The sequence below is a fragment of the Molossus molossus genome, unplaced genomic scaffold (genome assembly GCF_014108415.1).
Source record: "Molossus molossus isolate mMolMol1 unplaced genomic scaffold, mMolMol1.p scaffold_m16_p_1, whole genome shotgun sequence".
Taxonomy (NCBI): Eukaryota; Metazoa; Chordata; class Mammalia; order Chiroptera; family Molossidae; genus Molossus; species Molossus molossus.
The window spans coordinates 216,472,080-216,484,929 of NW_023425344.1; the positions used below are offsets into that span (position 1 = coordinate 216,472,080).

The following is a 12,850-nucleotide window of genomic DNA, read 5'->3' on the forward strand; positions in this document are numbered from 1 at the left end:
TCTTTCTTTCTTTCTTATTTATTTATTGTTGTTGTTAATCCTCACTGGAGGATATCTTTTCATTGATTTTTACATAGAGTGGAAGGGAGGGAGAGAGTGGGGGGTAGAGAGAAACACGGATATGAGAGAGACACATTGATTGGTTGCCTCCCACATGACCCCGACTGGGACCAGGGAACGAACCCATGACTCTTTGGTCCGTGGGCCAACACTCTAACTGGTGAGCAAAACCAGCCAGAGCTAAAGCCACGTTAAATAGTCTCTCTAGAAATGCTGAAGAACTTATGTGTTTATATAACCACTGAGTATTTGTAGAGCATATATAAGTCTCTGCCTTGGATATAATAGATGTTCCAAAATACTCTATGGGCTTATAAAATTTGGAGAATATTTGAAAGGTGCTGTTGTTGCAATGGCAAAAACCTTGAGCAGTTTGAAACTCTTTTGAGTCAACCTTAGTCTTTTTGAGATCATCATGCTCAAATACAAAGCTGTCTGTTGGATAGAGTTTGAAAAATAAACATTTAAAAATAATCATTCCTTGACATAAGAAGTAGTTTAAAATTTTTTATGTTATTACTTATTTTGGAAAAGTAATTGCAATAATTTTCATTTTTAAAAGAGTTCATTAGTGAAAGGGGCAGCCAATGTGGAATGAAAGTAGAATGATAATAGACCTTGGAGTCAGACAAGCTGGACTTGAACCCCACACTGGCCACTTATTAGGAAAATGCCTTCACTTTTCAAAAATTTCTAGTTATATGTTTTATTGGCATTTTGTGAAGATTTGGAAGAGCAATAAAAGCAAGAACTTGGAATTTGATAAAGGAGAACTGCAATCCTAGCTTTACTCTTTGCTGTAGGTGTGAACCTTGGGCAGCTCACTTACCTTTTCTGGCCCCAGTATTTCAACTGTAAAATGGGAAGGCTAATATCCTTTACAAAGAGTTTTTATTCATATAAGTTGTCAAAAAGAATTGCATACTGTAAAGTGTTTGGCAAATGTTAGCTATAACAATAGTGTTATTTTTTCTGAGTTCGTAGCATATTATGGAGAAAACTTTAAGACTTTAACCTATTTTTGCCTTTTATGATAACACAAAATGGTTTAGTAATAAGGACTGATACTGAGTGCCTGTTCTGTAATGGGCTCTGTTCTAGGAGCTTTAGAAACATTGTGTAATGCAATTTTCATAGTGAACTGCAAGACAGATGCTAGTGCTCCTGTATCATAGATGAAGATATTTGGGTGCCCCAGGTAACACGATTTGCCCCAGGCTGTGGCATAACTGAGGGAAAATCCAACACTGAGCCTGTTTTTTTGTGTGATTCCAAAGCCATTGCTATTTCTTTTCTTCAGACTGTCTCATTTTCCTCAGTGTCTACTGATATAAGTATATTTTGATTATAAGGCAGTTATACATTTCACTCTACATTAACTGCCCCCCTGTAGCTCAGTGGTAAGGAGTCTGTTGGATTGCCCATGTCCCAGCAATGACAATGTGGCTGTCCTGTATCCATCTTTTTGAAATAATATAGTCCATTTTTATATTTGTTAAGGTTCCAGCATTTAGAACACATTTTGCACATTTTGGACAAATGCTACAAAAGCTATTTCATCTCAATGGCACATATTCCTCCCCACATAACAAATTTTCTCTTAACAGAAAACACCTGTAGACTCTTTTGAATCATGTTAAAGATGGCCCACAGCCCATTTTATAGTTCTTATTTGGACTCCATGCATTATTCATCTTTCTAAGCCTTCTTGTTCATACTAGGTAACACAAAATGCTTTTCTCTGAAAGGCATGATAATTGTCATGAGAACTGTAGACCTAATTAGCCTCATGACCACTCCAGGAAGTCAGTGACACATACCCCACATCTAAAAGATGACACAAAGTAGTTAACTGGTGGCTGCGAGAAGACACTTTAAATAAACCTGGTGTTCTTGACTTTTACTTATGTCTTCCCTATAGATCTTGGTACAGAATAAAAAGAGTAGATTTTCCAAGGTAATTTCTCCTTCAAAAACTGCTAAACATTAACAGACTTTAGTAGATGAACTTGCGTAAGATTTTGATTTGGGGATTGGTCACCTGGGGACCATATTGGAAACATTTTGTTTTCTCTCAGAATTGGTTTGACTCTCTCCAGGAGCTGATAATCCTCTAACAATCACAGAGGCACACAGGCTTCCACCTTTTCACCAAAATAATATAGTTTTTAAGCATAGTCCCTAGAAGCTGGTATTTCCTCTTAGGTCAGAGCTCTCCCCTTCCCTTCAAGCATCTGTCATCAGACAGAAAACGGGGGGCAGAGAGATCCAACTAAGCAGCCTTTGAAGGGCCATGAGCGTTATTCTTCTGGGTATGGAAGATTTCTGTTGGTAATTACCCTTGGTGAGGATGATCAGAATATGTGATAAAGCACATGGGCTGAGGAATTGGATAGTTTTCCCCCTACAGAAACATAACTCTTTAATGTTTACTGTTTAGTTGTTTCTTGTGTTTAAAATAACCTTAATTAAATTAAATATTTTTATAACTAAAATATAATTCTAATTAACATAGAATGTAAAGGTAGTTATACATGAGTGTGTTAGTGTGGCTGAGTGCCCACTGTGGGGCAGTATCACTGGGGACAGCTATACGTTCATTCGGGACAGAAAGGGCTCTGTGAGTTGTGAAAATGATAAACAGCCACCGATCTACGGTTCCTTGCGCTTTCTTATTGCATCCTCAGACCTCCTCACACCCAGTGATTCAGGAATTAAAGAGGTGACACCCAGCAGGAGACCCCTAGGCCAGTTATATGGTGCTGATTATTAATTTATAACCCCTAGAAATATATCAGTGGCTTTACTTCCATCTGTATTTATCAATTGTTACTAATTCTTTTTTTTTTTTTTTTTTTTTTTATCCTCACCTGAGGACACTTTTCCATTTTTTGTTCAGGTAGAGCGGGAGGGAGAGAGAGGAACAGAGAGAGAGAGAGAGAAACATCGACGTGAAGGGACACATCGAGTGGCTGCCACCCGCACGACCAACCAGGGCCGGGGACAAACTGCAACCGAGGTACATGCCCTTAGCGGGAACCGAACCCAGGTCTCTCAGGACCGCAGGCCGATGCTCTAACCGCTGAACCAAACCGGCCAGGGCGTTACTAATTCTTTATTAGGTTGCTAGTTTGTTTGTTTATTTATTTATTTATTTATCTTCACCCGAGGACATTGTTTTTTGCATTTATCTTCAGATAGAGTGGGAGGAAGAGAGGGAGAGAAACATTGATGTGAGAGAGACTCATCAAGTGGCTGCCGCCCACATGACCCTAACTGGGGCCGGGGACAAACTGCAACCAAGGTACCTGCCCTTAGTGGGAACCGAACCCGGGTCTCTCTGGTGCACAGGTCAATGACCTAACCGCTGAGCCAAATTGGCCAGGGCAGGTTGCTAGTTTATTTAGCACTCAGAGAGGTTGTAGACGTTCCCTGGACATGTTTGTGGCTGGAGCTTGTATCTTAAACATATACACATAAACATACACACACATAGTTTTTTGTTGTTTTAGCTTCTCATAATGATGAAGTATCATGAACTATTTTAATTCAAATAATGAACCTTCTCAACTGCCACAGAACTTGTATGTATTTTTTCTTTTAACCCAGGGACCTGGACTGTCTTTTTTTGGTCTATTTTTCTTTTCTCAATTAAAAAAAATTATTATACTAATACCAGAAGCCACTTTGTCTTCTCAGCTGTAAGAAAGCCCCCCCCCCCCCCCCAAACCAGGTTACCAGGTATATATCTGCTATCACCCTTGGCGTGCTTTACCAGTCAAATTGAAATTTACCTAAGCAGCAAAGATGTTTCCATGGTTACTGTGCCAGGGCAGAGTCCTTTTGACTTAAGACTGCTTTAGCAAAACATGAAAGGTCTCCAGGGTTGCTAGCTAGATTGTTTTTCAGGTTCTGGCTGTAGGTCGGCCCCCTTCCTTTTTTCAGTATTTTGGGATATAATAGCTGAACACTGTTTCATATATAGACCGAGTTTGGCCGCTTTCCAGTCACTCTGATAGCATCTGACAGTGGTTATTGACAAAAGTACAGAACCAGCCCCTGAAAAGGCAATGCTGAATATACCCAGCATCAATGTTATAGTGCTTTCTGGCTCACACTGGCACACTCTTGGGTTTCAAAGCAGACAGGAACTGCATGAGGTTATCTAGTTAGTTAATTTCACTTTACAGGCGAAGGAAAATGAAAGAATCAGGGCTATTGAACTTTATACATTTTCATTAATAACACCCATTCAGTAAATATGTATTGAGTCCTTACCCTGTGTGGGTCCTGGAGCTATTAAGTATAAACACAGTCCCAGCACTTACAGTCTCACAGTTGACTGGAATAAGAAGACTGACACATAGTTACCACATCCAGTGAAACCTTATATCATAAAGGCACATTCAGAGCACTTGAAGCCACACCCTTGATTGCAGATGAAGAGTCCACATAAGAGTTTCGTGTACACAATGAAATCTTTACCAGGCAGTCTAGGGAGAGAAGGCATCGGGGTAGAGTAAACAGAAGTCAGGCAAGAGCAGCCACCTTGGAAAATGCTGAGTGTGTTAGTGTGGCTGAGTGCCCACTGTGGGGCAGTATCACTGGGGACAGCTATACGTTCATTCAGGACAGAAAGGGCTCTGTGAGTTGTGAAAATGATAAACAATCACTGATCTACGGTTCCTTGCACATCTTATTGCATCCCTCAGACCTCCTCACACCCAGTGATTCAGGAATTAAAGAGTTGACACCCAGCAGGAGACCTCTGGGCCAGTTATATGGTGCTGATTATTAATTTATTTTGAGCGTCTCTCCTCTCCTTTGCCTTAGTAAGGGATGTAAACTTCATCCTATACGATAGGGTTTGAAAATCACATGCCTTCATGGTTGGGGAGACTACACAGAAATGAGTGAAGCAAGTGGGTGTAGAAAACAGGGAAAGTTGATGACTGTGATGAATTTGAAGTATTAAAATTAATTTTTAAAGAAGTCTGTGTCGACAAACAGAAATAAATGTTTGCCAGTGCTCAAATTTCCCAGTATAAGAAATAGGGAACCACAATATTTTTTTAAATTTGGGGAGTGATACAAGATTGATTTATTTTTTAAATTGCCACGAGGGTTTGACGGACAGAGGTTACAGAAGACATGGAGATATGAGACAGAGAGCATGGCTGTTTCTAGTTCAAAGATTGGATAAGAATATGTTGGATTAAATTCAAAGATTTTGGGTTGCCTATGAAAACAAAGTTTGTTTGTTTTTCTTCTTTTCTGTATGATAAAACAATAAAAAGAATTATTGGATTATTAAGGAAGATGTGTCATTTCTGTCTTTAAAAGTTTCAAGTACCTAAAGGACAGTGGTAGACACTAAACCCAATGATTCTGAAAACTCTCTGGGTCTGGGATGCCCTGAAGCATATTAACTTAAGCAAAATATTTGTGGAGAAAAAAGAAACTAAAAAACTGTGGGTGGTGAAATGGGGCACACAAACGCTGAAAGAACTCTTGAATGTTACCAAGCAGGGGATTTTTGTGGGAACATGAAGATGTTTTCAACAATCCTGTGTTGGCTTTGGCTGGTATTTGTCAATTTAACAAATTGGAGTACATACTATATGCTAGACACCGTCCTAGGCACAGTTTGTTTTTTAATCCTCACCCAAGGATACTTTTTTCCCCATTTATCTTCAGATAGAGTGGGAGGGAGGGAGGGAAGGGGAAAGAGAGAGAAAGAAAGCGAGTGAGAGAGAGAGAGAGAGAGAGAGAGAGAGAGACATTGATGTGAGAGAGGGACATCAACTGGTTGCCTCCTGCAACCGAGGTACATGCCCTTGACTGGAATCGAACTCATGATTCTTGGGTCTGCAGGCCGATGCTCTAATTGCTGAGCCAAACCGGCCAGGGCTGTCCTAGGCACAATTTTAGCTAGGATTTATTCATTCATTTATTGAGAATTTACTATCCCTGTCCTCCACGGAGCATTCATTCTAGGGGAGGAGATGGTAAATAAACCTGATACCAGGCCAGGTTATGGTGAGCAAACCTAGAGGATGGAATGAGGCTAGGGAACACTAGAGATGGAAACCAACCAGGGAACAGTGATCACTATACAAAATATAATGGAAGAGAGTTTTCACAGGCCCCAAACGAGCAGGACTTGGAGTGGAATGCAGGTATCGCAGAGAGAAATTTGCACCCACTATAATGTTGTGAGTATAGAGTGTTGAACAGTTGTAGTTGTAAAAGTAATGTGCTAGGTTTTTATGAGCTGATTTTGAGAGTTTGGTGAGACACCCCTGTGTAGCTATTTCCTTAGATCAGCCTTTCTGAAACTTTGGTGGTATCAGAATCAACTGAGAAACAAAAGAAATACAAAGGTCCAGGATCTATGCTTTCAACCAGCTTGGGCTTCTGTGTTTTTCATTAGCTCAGCTGGTGGGACTGACTCACAAAGTTTGAGAACCACTGACTTAGATAAACGGAGATAGAAGCCCAGAAAGAGGAGCTAAGGGCTGGAGATGTGTATTTTGGAGTTTTAGAAAAAGTGTTCATCGAGACTTATGGATGGATCAACTCTCCTAGCTGATGAGTGTAAACGGGGAGGAGGAAAAACCAGAGGACAACGAGTGGTTGCATATACGCAGCTGGTGGGGAGACGAGGAAGAGTCTGAAAGACAGACCCATGAATTATTCAGCATAAGGGGAGAGTGCAGAGTTCAGTTTCTCTTTAACTGGAATGTGGGCTTCCTGGGGACAGAGACCTCAGGGTTATATTATACCTGGCATTGTGCCCAGCACTTAATAGGCATTTAATCAATATTTGTTTATTAAATGAATCAGTGTATGCATGGTTTCCACAAAAGCTAAAGAGAAATTCTTAGGAGCATATAGGCAATCATATCAAATGCAGTAGCCCGAGGTCAAGGGGGCTGAAACTTCAGAATTGCTGGTAGATTTGGTCAGAAGGAAGCCATTGCTATAAAAGAGATGGGTTAATTAAGTACAAGCAGTGGATTTAGGCTCTGTTGTCATTTTAGCATTCATCCTGGGCTGTTGATGAACAGTTAAAGGCTACACACACACACACACACACACACACACACACACTACACATTGATATGCATATGTATATGTGTGTATATGGTTATATGTATGGATTTATGTACAATTACAGATATTTAGCTCTTGAGCCTTCATTGAGCCCTGTTGCTCTGTTGATGTCCTCTAGCTGCCTTCTTGAGGTTGTGAATCTGGTGGGAAGAAGTGTCATGGGTTTTGGAGGGGTCTCTTGGGAGGCTGGAATGAATATAGACCAAGGAAACCAAATGCTAGGGATGTGTTTCCAATAAGCTGCATAATTTGTCCTCAGTTTTTTGGTGATTGTTTGCTCCCCAAGAATAGATATAATTTCTAGAAATTGCATAAAGATATAAAATCCTACTGTTAGATTTGTTAAAAGCTTTGAAATTCTAGGCACACATTTCTTTTGAAAAGATAAATCTTTGTGTCATGAAGCCGAGATGCTTATTAGCCTGCTCTTTGGGATCTGCGTGTTCGTCGATGAAGCATCCAATCTTTCTTGTATTTTGAAATGTCATATCCAACTGCCTTTTAATGAAGATTCATTTATTCTTTTCACACTGTTAGGTATGGTCTGTGGGGAAAGACTTCTCTCAGTCCACATGAATAGAGCCCATTACCGGTAATGGAAGTTTTGCATGTGCCTGTGGAGGTGAATGCGCATTGAAATAATTTATGTTTAAACTTCCACAGTCCTTTTTATTTAGCTGCCTTAAGATTTCAGTGACGAACTCTTTTTTGTCCCTAGTTGCTGTTTGACATTGATTGTAGGCATTTGGTGATGGGTCCAAGGTTGTAACTCTAATGGGTGTAAGTATTTCTTTCCTCTGTTTCAGCTGAGAAGTTTTGGGAGTGAAATATTCACAGCCATTAAGAGACCTCCAATTTAATTTCTCATCATGCTTATTCTGTAGTTCATATTAACTCCACAGTACTGAAGGAACTGAACAAGTGGATCTCTAGACCTCAGATCGCTGGCCATGGTGTGGGCCATGGCGTCTCAGGATGCTCAGAATTTCTTCCAGCCTCTGTCTTCCTGGATATCTCGGGTATATGAAGCTCTCCAGCAAGCAGGCGGTGTGCTGTCTGCCTCCTTGGTTAACTTAAGCAAACAAGACTCTAAATTGAGTGACAAGCTAGACCAGGACTTAGATGATATTCAGATTCAGGAAACTTACTTTGAAGATGAAGAACAAAGCGATGGTGGGAGTCAAGAGGACACAAATTCCTTGTTTCTTGAAGTGGAGCATTTTTCTTGTAATAGTGATTTGCAGGACTCTGCTCAAAGTACAAGCCCTAAACGTAGCCAACATGCAAAGGACTCGCGTTCCATTATATCCCGGTGGCCCGCTCAGCCCTGCGATGACCACAAGTCGCCACGTGTGCTTTCTTCTGTTGCTGAGGAAGAACATCACCTTGGAAAGCAAAGGTGTGGCCTTCAACCTGGCTCTGAGAGGCAGCTCTCTGGTATTTTAGAAAATGTCTATGGAGAAAAGCAAGGTAAGCTAGCCAGTAATCATTTTCTCCAGGTTCTTCCAGAGGACGTGTTTGCTCATTTTATTTTGACTTGTTTTAGTTGTCATATGCCTTTTATTTTTCTCCTTCTTATACCTTTCCACACGCTGGCTTTTTTATCGAGAAATATAATCCTTAGGAATATTTTCAACATGTAAATTTTGGAATATCCATATTCGTGGGATTCATATTCCAAAACAAGAGTTCCAAGCGAGTGAAATGTTGAAAAGGACTCTGTGGGTTCTGTGTGAGAAGCCTCGTGCATGTCATGCTTTTTAAAATATCTTTCAAATTGTTCTCTCTCTTTTTTTTTATACTAGATTAGGAATCTCTAGATGTTACTATATTATTCAGTGTGAAATCCTGTGCAAAAAGCCATACTTGTTGCAAAATTTTTAGTTGATAACACTCCAAGAACACTTCTCACAGTATTTCACTGAGATGTGATGTGAGATGACAGTAGATAGAAAATCTCTGAAATAAGAATAGCTTGATTTTCTTTGAGCCTTGAATGGAAAGGATATATTTAAAACAAACGGCCTCTAAAGCTTTATCCTGTCAGAACTGAGCATATAATGGGCCTTTGATAAATGTAAAATGAAGACGGTATGACTGTAATTAACTCTGTAAAGGCAGCTGTAGTATGTTCTGGATAGGTTTTTCATGCTTCTAATACTCTGAGCCTGAAGTAAGGACGTTCCACCTGGTTGAGGGAAAGAGAGGTACATGCTGTGCAGAGCAAGGTGTTGGGTGTGAATAGAGGACGTGTGGTTGTAATACATACAGAGCTCACACAGCCTATTGGATCTTTTATGTAATATAAAGGTGAAGTAATTCGCTTCCTATTAGGGGGAGCAGACATTTCTGGAATGTTTCATAACCTCCTCCGCTATTTTCATGATTCCTCTTAGCTTTATCTTTTTAAAAATTTATTGTTGACAGGATTACAGATGTCCCCCGTTTTCTCCCACTTTGCCCACCTCTACCCAACCCCTGCCCCACCTCAGCCCTTCCCCACACTACGGTCTGTGTCCATGGGTTATGCATATATGCATATATGTTCTTTGGTTAATCTCTTCCCATCTCTTCCACCCCTCCTCTCTGAGATCTGTCTTTCTGTTCCATGCATCCATGTCTCTGGACCTATTTTGTTTGTCTGTTTATTTTGTTTATTAGATTCTAAATATAAATGAGATCATGTGATACTTGTCTTTCTCTGACTGGCTTATTTTGCTTACCATAATAATCTCCAGGTCCATCATGCTGTTGCAAAGGGTAAGAGCTCCTTCTTTTTCACAGCGGCATAGTATTCTATCGTGTGAATGTACTACGGCCTTTTATCTGCTCATCTACTGATGGGCACTTTAGCTGTTTCCAGATCTTAGCTATTGAATATAATGCTGTTATGAACATAAGGGTGCACATATTCTTTCTTTTTGGCGTTTTAGCATTCTCAGGATATATTCCCAGAAGTAGGATTGCTGGGTCAAATGGCAGTTCAACTTTTAATGTTTTGAGGAAACTGCATATTGTTTTCCATAGTGGCTGCACCAGTCTGCATTCCCACCAGCAGTGTGCTATAGTCCCCTTTTCTCCACATTCTCTCCAGCACTTGTTTGTTGATTTATTGATGGTAGCCATTCTGACAGATACGAGGTTATACCTTATTGTGGGTTTAATTTGCATTTCTTTGATGACTGGTAACATTGAGCATCTTTTCATATGTCTCTTCGCCATCTGTATGTCCTCTTTGGAGAAGTGTCTATTCAGGTCCTTTGCCCATTTTTTAATTGGATTGTTTGTCTTCCTGATGTTGAGTTCTTTGTATATTTTGGAAATTAACTCCTTATTAGATGTATCATTGGGGAATATATATACTACCAGACATCAAACTATACTACATAGCTTTATCTTTTTAAGAAAATGTTTTATTCAGCTATATTAAGTTTTGGAAAATGAGGAAACATTTTTATACTCTTTTTATGCTTCCTTGATGGTCTTACTCAAATTAAAGTAATATTAAATGCTAGAATAAATTGGTAAAAACAATGCAGGCTGATATTCTTTGTGAATCTGATAAACAAGAAGTAAGTGCAGTTTCAAGTGTTTTAAAATTATCTGTAGAGATCATTCTGAACATAGTTGGGCTACCAATAGGATTTCTCAGATTTGACTTGAAATTTCTATTCCTACTTTAGAAAATTCTTGCTAAAGTTGAACTATGTTTAAAATGTTTAACGTAAATTAGGTTCAATAGATGCTCAGCACTTCTTTTGTTAATTTTTTATAATTGTAATAATTTATAAACAATCTAAAATAATTGTTTTCATTTGTCTATTCAGAAGATGTTTATTCAATTAATTATAGCCTCCAGAAAGGCAGGGGTCATGTCATGGACTCATTTCTGTGTCCTTAATATCAAGCATGGTGTTAGGTATGTAATAGGACATCAGATAACAATAAATGATGGAATAGCAGCAAGAAAGCTAACAACCATAAGATGTAAATACTATTAATCTCACTTCGCAGTTGAGAAAACTGATGCTTGGAGAGTTTGATAATATACTCAAGATCCACATTAAGAAAGAGGCAGAGCTCAGGAAGACTAATTCTTAAGTTTACACAAATACCCTCTCTCTGTATAATTTACAAAGAATAAAATCTATCCTTTTTAGTACAGTTCTGTGAGTCTTTACAAACACACACAGTCTTGTAACCACTGCCACAATCAAGGTATCAAACAGTTTTATCACCTCAAAAACTTCCCCAAGTCTCTTTGTAGTCAATCCTTTTCTCTACATCTAGCTCCTGGCAATTGCTGGAATTTTCTGTTGCTATCGTGTGCCTTTTCCAGATGTCATATAAATGGAATCTTGCAGTTTGTTGCCCTCGGATCTGGCTTCTTTCATAATGCACTTATCATAACGCCTTGCGATTCATCCATGTTGTTGTGTGTTTCAGCAGCTGGCTTCTTTTGTAGTGTGGGATAGTGTTACTTACATGAACACACCACAACTCGTTGCTTTAGTCACTAGTTGAGGGACGTTTGGGTTGTTTCCAGTTTTTAGCAATATGAAGAAAGCTGCTATAACCATTTACATAACAGGTTCTTGTGTGAATATAAGTGTTTATTTCAATTAGGTAAATACCTAGGAGTGGGGATTGCTGGGTCATATGGGAAGTATATGTTTAACTTTATAAAACAATTTCAGTGTTTTCCAAAGCACAGTTTTGCACTCCCAAAAGTAATCATTGAGATTCCCAGTCACGCATATTCTCACCAGTGCTTTATGGTGTTGTTATTTAAAAAAAAAATTAAAGCCAAGCTCATAGGTGTATAGTGGTAGCTCATGTTAGGAGATAGTTCTCCACGGGTCTCTTGCATTTTGGCATGGTCTCAGAGCACAGTGGCAAACATCTCTCTTTCGAATGATCTTTTCAAGGATATTTGTATGACAAAGAGCCTTGGAAGACAGAGATAGTGTCATCCTCTAGAGCAGAGGGAAGAATTGTTTGATGTCCAGTCTAGTATGTTTCTCCTCAGGGCAAAGCTTAAACGGATTTGCTTGCAAATGATAGAGGTACTACTGAAGCAGGGTAATTTGTTAGTGTGCAAGTAGGGTAAAATCTCAGATCCATCATAGGTTTTAGCATCTCCATTGGCTTTAATTTGCATTTCCCTAATAAGTAGTGACACTGAGCATCTTTTCATATACTTATTTGTCACCTGTATTGGTTTTGTGGGCTCTTTTGCCCACTTTTATTGAATTCTTTATTTTCTTATTTTTGAGATTTGAGTTAAAACTATATTTTGAATATGAGTTACTTTTCAGATATATGATTTAAAAATGTCTTTTAAAAATTATTATTATTGTTAATCCTCACCCGAGGATATTTTTCCACTGATTTTTAGATTGAGTGGAGGGAGGGGGGGGGGCAAAGGGAGAGAGAAAGAGAGGGGGAGAGAGAGAGAGAGAGAGAGAGAGAGAGAGAGAGAGAGAGAGAGAGAGAAACATGGATGTGAGAGGGACACATTGACTAGTTGCCTCCCGCACAGGGCTGGGGCTTGGACTTGCCCTTGACTGGGAGTCAAACACACATCCCTTCAATCCACAGGCTGACTCTCTAACCACTGAGCCAAACCAGCCAGGGCTAAAAATATTTTCTTTTTATTCTCTTAGCAATGTCT

General features: G+C 39.4%; 1 protein-coding gene across 1 annotated transcript in view; it reads left to right on the forward strand.

The window, feature by feature from the left end:
* The first annotated feature begins 8,031 nt into the window (after positions 1 to 8,031).
* Positions 8,032 to 12,850, forward strand: part of SYT16 (synaptotagmin 16) — a 98,703-nt gene continuing 93,884 nt past the window's right edge. The window contains exon 1 of the mRNA XM_036277918.1: positions 8,032 to 8,646. Coding sequence (XP_036133811.1) covers positions 8,127 to 8,646 — 520 coding nt within the window. The 5' untranslated portion in view covers positions 8,032 to 8,126. The remainder of the gene's footprint in view (positions 8,647 to 12,850) is intronic.